The 10,856-nt window shown below is 45.9% G+C and overlaps 1 protein-coding gene across 1 annotated transcript; it reads right to left on the bottom strand.

The window, feature by feature from the left end:
• Positions 1–7,417: 7,417 nt before the first annotated feature.
• On the bottom strand, positions 7,418–10,306 carry LOC135712252 (uncharacterized). Its single transcript, XM_065235210.1, has one exon. The coding sequence runs from the start codon at positions 10,304–10,306 to the stop codon at positions 7,418–7,420; it is 2,889 nt and encodes a 962-aa protein (XP_065091282.1).
• Between the last annotated feature and the right edge of the window lie 550 nt (positions 10,307–10,856).

Genomic DNA, 10,856 nt, shown 5'->3' with positions numbered 1-10,856 from the left:
TGGTGTTATAAAGTTAATGGCAGTAGTTAAAATCATTTAAAAGGTAGTGAAAATTAAAAGTGATTAAAAGAAGGATATTGTAAAAATTAAAGCTAGGGTAAAGTAAAGTTAAAAAGAAAATATTTTCTAATCTCCATTAGGTTTACTGCTGATACTGCATTCAATAAGTTTTTCGTGTTATCCAACGTAGAAATTAGGAAAAAGGTAATTAAATTGTTAAATTATATAATGTAACCCCGGACAGCCTATATTGTGACGTCATAGCACTAATGGGTTGGGTAGGTCCATTATCTGGGCCTTTTTTCCTATTCGGACAAGTTCCGAAACTCTCTTCCGCAGAAAGAGCCAAGAGGAGCCAAGGATAGTGGCACCGGACCATTCGGCGAGCGTTCAGACTAGTCGCCACTTTAGTCACCGATACCAGCCTGGCGATCCACGTTAGTCAGTGGTATCGGAATCGATTTCTTCACGGACAGGAAACCCCATCAGCGTCCAGGTCCACTATCCTCATCAGACATTCTTGGAAGAATCAGCGTGAGCAGAAGATCCGCCATTGCTCTCGACGATCAAAAAGGCCACTCGAGAATAGACGAAGGACCGCCATCTTGTTGGCATCAAGCAAGTGGCATCATCCACATCGTAACAACGATTCGACGTCGGCGTTTTCATCAGCCTCACCGCCTCACAACCGGCGCTCTGAACGGTCGATTGCGCCGATTGATCCACGTTGCCACCGGTGCTTCTATCGGCGATCACCGGTTAATCGTAGACTCAACGGCGACCTCATCATCAGCTCCGACGGCAATTCACCAGCAATCGAGACAGCAGAAACAACGCCGAAATGTCAGCGATGTCATGCTGGTCGCTACAGCCGAATCATCGATGATCCTGCTACGAAGGTCGACCTACCCACCTACCAGAAAACCGCAAGTACCCAGTGCAAGTGCATGTGACGTCACCCTAGGTTAAAATAAATACAGCTAAAATGTTATAAAAGGCGGCTATTTTTTAGAGAGTGCAGTCCTTTAAATTTATTCCACCACCTTTTCGTTTGTCCTCGTTTTCCCCGGACCCGAAAGGGGTCTTCAGGCCTCGTCCGGGAGTTCATAGTGCAGAAATTGGAACTTCGTTGGCTTTTGAGCTTCCCCATGTGTTTTGTGTTATTCTTTTTCAGGTTCATCGTTTGTGGTTATTGCTTACTTTTAAACAACATATACGTTCCTGCTGTTAACAGGTGGCAGTTGGATGTGAGTGTGATATTTAGTTCCGTAGGCGACCCTTAGATTTTCCCCGAGTTAGTCTAGAGGCTTACAATTTCATGAGTGATGTCACAACCGTCCAAGATTTGTGTCCTAGAAATCTTGAAGTGCAAGGGAATATCAGCCATCATGACGGTCATTGTTGGACGTTTCAATGAATCACTTGAAGAAAGCCTTACTCGTATTTGATTGGTATTTAAGAACCAAATGAAATAGAATATGTATTCGCATTTTTATGAGGTCCTGAAATTAACCAAGTTTTACTAAGTAGGAAATCCAAAATATGTACATAGGACCGAAATCATAGGTTACTTCTACTGTATTTTAAATCAATATCTAGAAAAAATGCACGAGAATTTCACTACATAGCTTAACGTAGTCTACGTCAAGTCTGCTGTCGTGTCTTATACTGAAACCCCACCATTTTTTTTTGTTTAAGCTACGTACGATAACAAACACTGTATAATCTCATTTTGTTCGATTTCATACCTTACGTTATATTTCGTTTAATCTAATGAGATTATAAAATACATGCATAAAACTGCCTTGCCCGATATATGGATCACGGTTTTCCACAGTGGAAAAAACATGTGATTTACATGTGTAAGACCGCGGGCTGATTAAAGGAACAAGCTTGAAAGAGTTTTAATGCTTATATCATATAGGTTTATAGGTATTTCAAGACATCACCATTGCGCCATTTGTTTAAGGTAATACATCTTCAATATTTTATCTCACCGTTGCAATGCATGAATAAAAATCTTTGGTCATCTTTGTAATTAAGCTTTAAACGACTAGCCATATTATGATACTCACACTTAGTTTCACTATACGCTGATACGCTTCGTTATTTTCACTAATTTGATTTCTTCTGAGTACAATTTTGTTCACCAATATTTTTTCTTGATTTGTTTTCCGTCGAACTTGTTTTTCGTGCTGAGCACCAATGCTAACGATGCCAGGGAGGCAGCTCCCACACCTGGACCCTACCTATCGACACATCAACTCATGAGCAAAGGACCAACGGCTTCACTTTCCTGATCACAGATGTTATGCCTCATTCACCAAATTAAGAACCACAAAAATATCTCAAGGCACTGAATTCTTCACCTTACTACTGAGCACTCTGGATAAGGACTAACTTGCCTTCACCGTCACAGCGTTTTAATAAATGGATTCTGATAACTTATCTGCTCCGCAGTGTCGAATTCCGATAACGATACTAATACATAGCAAATCCACAATCTCGTACTGGCGAGCAGTACAGAGCTTTGTCATTATCATTGACAGACTTTTGCGCGATATTGAAAAACATGTTTTTCACATAGATAGGCTTGATCCTTCTTCAAAATCTCATTTAGTTTTTCGGCAATGACAAAGATTCACCTGATAACAAACGGTGTAATTTCGTGCCTTCTGTGTCACATTATTGTTATCCAAGCAGTTCACTTTAACGGTTCCATGTAATTGTTTTGTCAAGTAATTTAATTTAGTTACACATTTAGCTGATACAAAAATCTGACAGTTGACATAGTTTGCGTTGACGGTGGCAAATTAGCTCAAGTGAGTGACCAAAGCAGAATTTTGAATATCGCCGTGTATTACATCTGGCTGGCGAGCTTCATGACCGTCTACACTGAAAACGAAACTAACTCAGAGAGTGAGTCGCTTTTACTCATTCATATGAAAAATCTCTGCAAGCATAGGTCACTCAGCGCATGAATTTATCCCAACACATGAGTAAAAGTCACACTGAGTCAAATTCGGTTGCAGTGTAAGCATTTGGTGACCAGTCGACAAAAGCATATTTCCATCACATTAGACAGCCCTATGGGTTTGCACGCAATGGTGACGTAGGACTACGTGGTCTTATATAATAAATGTCATTTTTTAACTGCAGCAGGAGCTTGTGTTTTGTGTAGGAATAGGAATTTGAGAGGGGTTCTCACTCTTTAGTATGACTATGATTGCCCTGAAAAGAACCTTTTGATATGAATTTTTGTTAGGACATTGTTACCGGTGGGTAACATTTTGTTTTCCATCATTAGATGTGGGGAGTAGGGTAAATAAAATTGTTAGTGTAGCTAACGGTCGATTTGAAGTGGGGGCGATCAACGCCCGACGGCGTGGATCGCGTGTGCCGTCTGACAGCAGTAGGTAGCTGATAGCGCTCTACTCTACCTACGATCGTGGGCGGATGGAGAGGATCGCAAACGACTGGCCGAAGCAGAACGGAGGAGAGAGATCTCGACTGAGCGATGAGATCAGGAAGTGACAAGCCTCTGCCGAGGACGAATGAAATTTGGCGAAAAACCAGACGTTTTCGGGATCAAAACCCCCGTTTCGACCCACGCGGTTTGTGAAGTGTCCGGTATCAGTACGGCCGTCTAATCATCTCCGGGTCCGGGTTATCGTTCCGAAAGTTATTCAGCAACTGTGCTTGTCGGGTCGTCACCGAAGCGCCTAGCAAGAATTGGCCTCTCGTTGCCGTGAAAGCGCGGGCTGTTAGTTCCAGCAGCAAGTCGACCATTGTGGCCGCGTCAGCCTCTGCTGGCTCCGGGCGACCCCACAACCAAGGTCAACCAAAGTCATCGCCGTATCCAGGCTTCCCGGCGGTTCAAGAACACACCCTGCTGGTCCGCTATCCACCAGGCTATCATCACTCATGGTACAGCGTCGGCGGTCGACGACGCCGAATAGTGAACAGGGGCAGTTGAGCGCTGGGTCCATAGCCGCCACCATAGTCGCATCCATCACTGCCACCAACGCTGCAAGAATCGATTCCCTTCCTGGCGACCGCCCGATCACCGTCTAGAGCGACACTACCGCCCGTCATCCCGCCCGAGCTGCCAACCTCGGTATTCTTCAGCCACGTTGGGCCGAGATCTAACCATCACCCGATTTCTGCTCCGCCCCCACTATCATCACTGGCCGAATAAAGCGTAAGGTAAAATAATTCGCATTTTTCTAGGTCCCCTCACATCCGAAAGGTCTCCCAAACGCCCTGAGACCCGGAACCTTTATGGCTTTGTGTGCCCACCCTGGAAGCTACCGTCGGCTCTAGACCAGTAGCTTGGGGTCTGGGCTGGTCTCCTTCTGGGACACAGCGGTTCCGGGGCCGAAAAGTGGTCTTATAACATGTTCAGAAATTTAACTCTTTCGGAAAATCTTGGTGGCCCTGAAAAGGGCTGATGGTAGTACAGGCTTAAAGCCTTTGGAAGATGATGATGCCGTGTAGGCAGCTGGATCAGCAAATCGGACCGGTCAATCCCATATCTTTCGGTTCAATGATTGGGCACTCGCAAAAGTCTCGGCCCGTCTGCTGCTGGACAGGGGTTGAACTGGTGTCTGCGACAGGTTGGAAGGCCGCAGAATATCAGTGTCCACCCAGCTAAAGCTCCTCCCATTTTTAGTTTTTCTCGTTAAACTCCTTCTCACTTTTTTCGGCGAATTTATGTCCTGTTTCACGTGATGATTCTTCTCCATGACTGTTCAGATAAATTAGTACTTGTATTTGTTTTCTCTACTGGCCTAGATCTATTTATTTATTTATTTATTTCGTCAACCAACGTAGACTAGTACATATTCGAATACAGCTTTGTTTTCTTAAATTTACCCATATATTCTGGCCCCTTCAGAAATGTTGATTTCTGACAAGTTTGTCGATCAATCGTTTCCTTCGGCGAAATCGATGAAAGTTTACAGCTGTCAGTCGTAGACGTCATACAGATGTGGTCGATCGTTGCTGATGTTTGTCTGTTCTAAAGGTTCCAAACTGTTTTGATTTCATTATAGGTCGTTTACTGGATGCTGTTGCGATGATCGTCGTTGGAAGTACTTTCGATGCTGGATGAACCAGGTTTTGGTGCTGTTGATTCGATGGGCAGCAGCGAAATTTTCGATACAGGCCGAGTGAACATTCCATTTGATGTTCGAAGAGTTACCACCCTTGTAATACCGTCAGCGCCTGGGTGTACTTCGGTGATCCGCGCTGTTCTCCAGCTCATCGGTGGTGCATCTTCATCCTTCATCAGAACCTGGCGTCCCTTTTCGATGATGACGGGTGGCTTATACCATTTAGTTCATTGTTATAGTGTCGAAACGTATTCCAGTTGCCACCGCTTCCATACATCTTGCAGCAGTTTTTGAGTGTGCTGCCAGTACCCTAGCCGATTGTACAGTATCGAGGATAAATCCATTTGAGGAACAGCCTTCAGAGCGGTGCCCACCAAGAAGTGGTCTTGTGTTAAAGGGTCATAATTGGACGGATCGTCGCTCAGCGGTGCAATTGGCCTTGAATTGAGGCAACTTTCAATTTGTGAAAGGAGAGTTTCCATATCGTCGTAAGCAAGTTTGTGCGGACCTACGATGCGGATGAAGTGCTTCTGAGCAGAGTATATTGCCGACTCCCAAAAGTCTCCAAAATGCGACGCTTTAGGTGGATTGAATTGCCATCGAATCCCGTTTTCAGCACATTCCTCGGCTAGTGCTTGCTTGTGCTCTTTGCTACGAACTAGTTGTCGCAACTCATTCGCCGCCCCCACGAAGTTTCTCCCGTTGTCACTATATATTTCGTAACACAGTCCTCGACGGGAGACAAAACGACGGAGAGCTTGAATAAACTTTGAAGTTGTAAGGTCGCAGACTAGTTCAAGGTGAACGGCTTTGGTGCAGAAACAAACAAAGACCGCCACATACGCCTTCCGGGGTGCAGCACGACGATGAGGTGGTTGAATCAGAATCGGTCCCCAATAATCGATGCCGGTGATTGCGAACGGTCGTGCCATGTTGATGCGGGAAGCTGGTAATTGACCCATGAACTGTTCCAGACATTTCGGTTGTGCGCGGAAGCAGGTAACGCACGAGTGAACAATCCTTTTGGCTAAGTCCCTGGCCCCTATGAGCCAGTACCGGGTTCGGAGAATGTTAATTAGAAGCTGCGGTGCTGCATGGAGGTGCTTTTCGTGGAAGTGTTGAACCAGTAGCATAGAGAAACGATGTTTGCTGGGGAGGAGAATCTGGTGCTTTGTGTTGTACGGTAGTTTCGCTTGATTGAGTCGACCCCCGATGCGAATCAACTGGTTATCGGACAAAAAAGGATGGAACCATCGGAGTCGCGATTTAGTTGAGACAGGTTTTCCTTGTTGCAGTAGATGCCATTCGTTGCTAAATTCCTGTTGTTGAACTTGCGAAATAAGTGCGTTTTCTGCTGCCTCCACTTCCTCACACGTCAGTGTGTGGGAGCCAGATCGATCAGCTGATTTCAATTTGCAGTTCTCAGCAAATCGGCGGCAGTAGGCGATGGTTCGTGTTAAGCGACGGAATGAAGAGAATCTGTTGGCAAGTTCGTCAATCAGGGAGGGATTTTCCGTTGCAGTAGTGACCGTAACTGGCGATTTTCGAACTTCGTAAAGTGTTTCAGTGTCGTGATTTGGGATAATCTGTTGCTTTGGCCACAAATTCTTGTTGTGTTGTAGCCAGTCTGGTCCGTGCCACCATATGTTGCTCTGGAGAAGAACTTCTCCTGATGTGCCTCGCGAAATGAGGTCAGCGGGGTTCTGTTGACCAGGGACGTGGTTCCATTGACAATTCTCAGTTGCGAGTTGAATTTTTGAAACCCGGTTGGCGATAAAGGTTGTCCAAGCCGACGGAGGAGATTTCAGCCAGTTAATCACCGTTGTAGAATCAACCCAAAAGAAAGTTTCGAGTTGAAGTTGAAGCGATGCGATGATTTTCTCATACAGTTGCGTGGCTAGCAAGGCACCGCACAGTTCAAGGCGAGGGATGCTTTAATGGTGCGACCTTTGATTTAGCTGTCAGAAGTGCAACTTTTACTATTCCGGAAGCGTCGGTAGAACGAAGGTAAGCGCATGCTCCGTATGCTCGCTCGGATGCGTCGGAAAATAGGTGCAGTTGGACTGATGTTGGATTCTGGATCATACTGCAGCGTTCTATGTGAAGATCGTTTAGAAGATTTAGTTGAGAGTAGTATGTGTGCCAATGCTTTCTAGTTGATAAAGGTAGCTCTTGATCCCAGTCCCAGCATTTCCCGTCGTCGTCCTTCAATGTCCACAATGTCTGCATAAAAAGTTTGGCAGAAGTAACCACTGGGCCCACTAGGCCTAGAGGATCAAATAGACGTGCGATGTGTGAAAGTGCTATCCTAAGTGCTCGGAGAGGTTGATTCGATACCGCAAGTAGTCCGTTGCAGGCTCCCAGTGCAGGCCGAGCGCTTTTAGGCAGTGGTCTCGGTTGAGATCCACAGATGAATGTATAGCACGATTTTCTGTCGGGACGTCTTCGAGTACAGCTGGTACATTTGACGCCCATTTCCGAAGTTCGAAGCCACCCTTACGCAATAGTGTATCGAGTTGAGTTCGGAGCTGTATGGCGCCGCAGAATAGGTCGTCCACGTAAAAGTCCTTTGTCAGTACCTCGGCAGCCTGGGGGAAATTCTCCTTCTCATCGCTGGCTAGCTGTTGCAGTACTCTTGTTGCCAAGTAAGGGGCACAGGCTGTGCCATACGTCACCGTCTTTAGCTCGAAGGTCTGTATCGGTGCATCAGGTGAAGTTCTAAATACCGTCCGCTGGAGAGGCGAATCTCGTTCGTCAACGAGGATTTGCCTATACATTTGCTTGGCGTCGGCTATCAGCATAATGGGTCGGATTCTGGAACGGATTATTATAGCGCGAATGTCTTGCTGTACGATTGGCCCCACCATAAGAGCGTCGTTCAATGATGGGCCGCCGGGCGTCTTACATGACGCATCAAATACCACGCGTACCTTTGTTGTGGAGCTTTCTTCACGGACAACAGCGTGATGAGGTAGGTGATAGCAGGGTGTGGGTGGATGCTCGTGCTCGTACACTTGTTGCATGTGGCCTAGAGATAGATATTCTTCCATAAAGCTGTCATATTGTTGCTTGAGGTTCACGTCACGAGATAGCCGGCTTTCCAGCATATGAAAACGTCGAAGTGCAGTGCGTCGATTATCGGTCAGCTTGGCGAGAACATCCTTCTTGATTGGCAAACGAACACAATAGCGACCTTCCGGAGTACGGGTAACATTTTGTTGGAAGTGGCTCTCACAAGCCGCTTCTTCCACTGAGTAGCAGGATGATGAGTTGTCGTCTTCGAGGGACCAAAATCGTTCCATGAGTTGGTGGAGATCGCTCAAGGTAGCCAAGTTAGCCACGATCGGTTTCGCTGGCTGGGAAGCTTCACTTTGTCCTGATACGACCCAACCAAGTACGGTGCTTATTAGTGTTGGTTGATCATCACCAAGATGAATTCTGCTTGAGAATTTGAAAATGTCGAAAAAGATCTCCGCACCCAGGATGATGTCGATTGTGTTAGGTTGGTGGAACGACGGATCAGCGAGTTCAATACCAGGTGGAATTTCCCAGGAAGAAACATTTATGGAGGTTGACGGAAGATCTAGGGTAATCCGCGGTAGGATGAGGAAGTCTAACGAAGTAGAATACTGACTCACACGGGAGCGGATAGTAGAGCGTAGTTTGTTGCGAGCTTGGGTAGTTGACTGACCAATTCCGACGATAGGGCACCATAGTTTCTGGCGCCGAACCTTGATGAGCTGAGAGAACGATTGCGTCATAAAACAACATTCGCTGCCGGAGTCGAGTAGTGCACGAGCAACATGTTCCGTTCCGTTGTCATCAACCAGTAGGATAATTGCTGTTGCAAGGAGGACCGTCTTACGTTGGTTTATGGTTGCTGCGAAACAAGGTGCTTTGTCGAGGGTTGCCGATAGAGACACAGAGGGTTGTTCATTGGGCGACTTCATTGATTGTGGCTTTGATGGAGTATTGTCTGATGGCTTTGAACAGCTGGCACTCGGACTTCCACTGGTGCAGAGTTGAGAATGATGACGGCCCCGGCAGTGCCGACAGCTACTCGTAGAGGAACAGTCTCGTGTATGATGACCTTTTCGCAAGCAATTTCGGCACAATTGCTGCTGACGAACTTCCTTCTCTTTGTCTTCAGGGGTGAGTTTGCTGAATATGGTGCACTGGTACAACGGATGGTGCTCGGTGCAGACGACACACTTCCGGGAATTGGATTGGAATGCTCCGTGGCTGGCAATCGTCCGCTGCGTGGGCTTCTTTACGTTGTTGACTGGTGTAATTTCGATTGACTTTCCGATGGTTTCGAGAACAGTCACGCGTCTCTGGATGAATGCAGTAAGGTCCTCGAAGGAAATCGCAGCCTGTGTCGATGAAAACTCCTCCCAGTCTCGTCTTGTAGTAGGATCTAGCCTGGTGCTGAGCATCCTGATGAGAATCACGTCCCAGAATTCAGTTTTTTCGCCAAGTTGTTTCAATGCTTTAACGTTTGCCTCAAACCTTTCAACAAGAGTCCGCAGTTCCGTTGATGATTCGCGTTTCAACGATTGGAATTCGAACAGCGAGTCCACGTAGGATTTCTTCAACCGCGCTGGATTTTGGTAGTGGTTCTCCAGTAGTACCCATGCGACTGGGTAGTTGTTTGCCGTAATGGCGATTGTTTGGATGAGTTTCAAGGCCTCACCAGAGAGCGAAGAGCGGAGGTAATAGAACTTCTGAATATTAGACAGTTCATGAGATGAATGTACCAACGAGACGAACATATCGTAAAAATTCATCCAACTATCAAGTTTTCCGCTGAATATCGGTAATTTCACGTCGGGTAACCTTACGTGGGAAGCAGAAGCAGGGACATGCGCAGTTGAATGAGAAGAAGTAGGTGTCAACGGCGTAGGGGTTTTATTCACCGAGAGAAGGAAACCCTTCACCTTGAAATAGCAGGACTCAAATTCCATGCGCTTCTTGAGTTGATTGTCGACGTCGCTCTCGTCTAGCGACTCTATCTCCGCTTGAACCGCATTAAAATCGTTCCACAACGACACTAGATGCTCCAATCGGAAAGGAGCTTGAAATGCATCGGTCTCATCCTGGTAGTCGTCCATGAATGTTTTTATTTGGCTGAATGATGCTAGCAGACTCTTTTGGCGTGTCTTCAAGCCTTTTAACCGACGTTCCGTAGACATGGTGGATTATACGCTCTTCGTAAATTAGGTTGGACTTCATTTCCTCTTCCATCATATGAGCAACTTGTAAACAATGTTGTTTACACATATGGGCTTTTGTATACAATATTTGCTCCATTTCATGAAATGTGTCAGAACTTTACATGATATATAATGTAAAGTTATATGATATGTGACGCTCCATTTATGTGCATCATATTGGACAGAAATTTACACTACTTTTTCGAACTGTGTTGGGGGACGCCTGAAGTGACTTGAAATGGACTCGATTTCTGTCCTTTGAATTTAATTATTTGTTGGCGGTCAGTTAAATATGACTCAAGCCATTTTAGGAGCCCAGACTCAATTCCAATTCGGTGCGCGAGAAAATGGCCTTACAAGGTTTGTTTACAAAATGGAGTTAAGGCCATTTCAATTGTTGGTCTTGAATTTATGAAAATTAAAGGGAGCGCTCATCTTCCGAGCTGAACAGATGTCTTCTTGCTACAGTTCTGTGGAAGTCGAACACAAGCTAATTACCAGTGCCAACCGTGTTTTTCTTTTTTTTCTC

The sequence above is a fragment of the Ochlerotatus camptorhynchus genome, unplaced genomic scaffold (assembly GCF_037179485.1).
Source record: "Ochlerotatus camptorhynchus isolate MF236.1 unplaced genomic scaffold, CSIRO-AGI_Acam_v1.1 ptg000467l, whole genome shotgun sequence".
In the NCBI taxonomy this organism is placed as follows: Eukaryota; Metazoa; Arthropoda; class Insecta; order Diptera; family Culicidae; genus Ochlerotatus; species Ochlerotatus camptorhynchus.
This window is presented reverse-complemented; position numbering and strand designations above follow the sequence as displayed.

Excerpts from the sequence above, each read along its gene's own strand:
- LOC135712252 (XM_065235210.1), bottom strand. The coding sequence starts at position 10,306 with ATGTCTACGGAACGTCGGTTAAAAGGCTTGAAGACACGCCAAAAGAGT.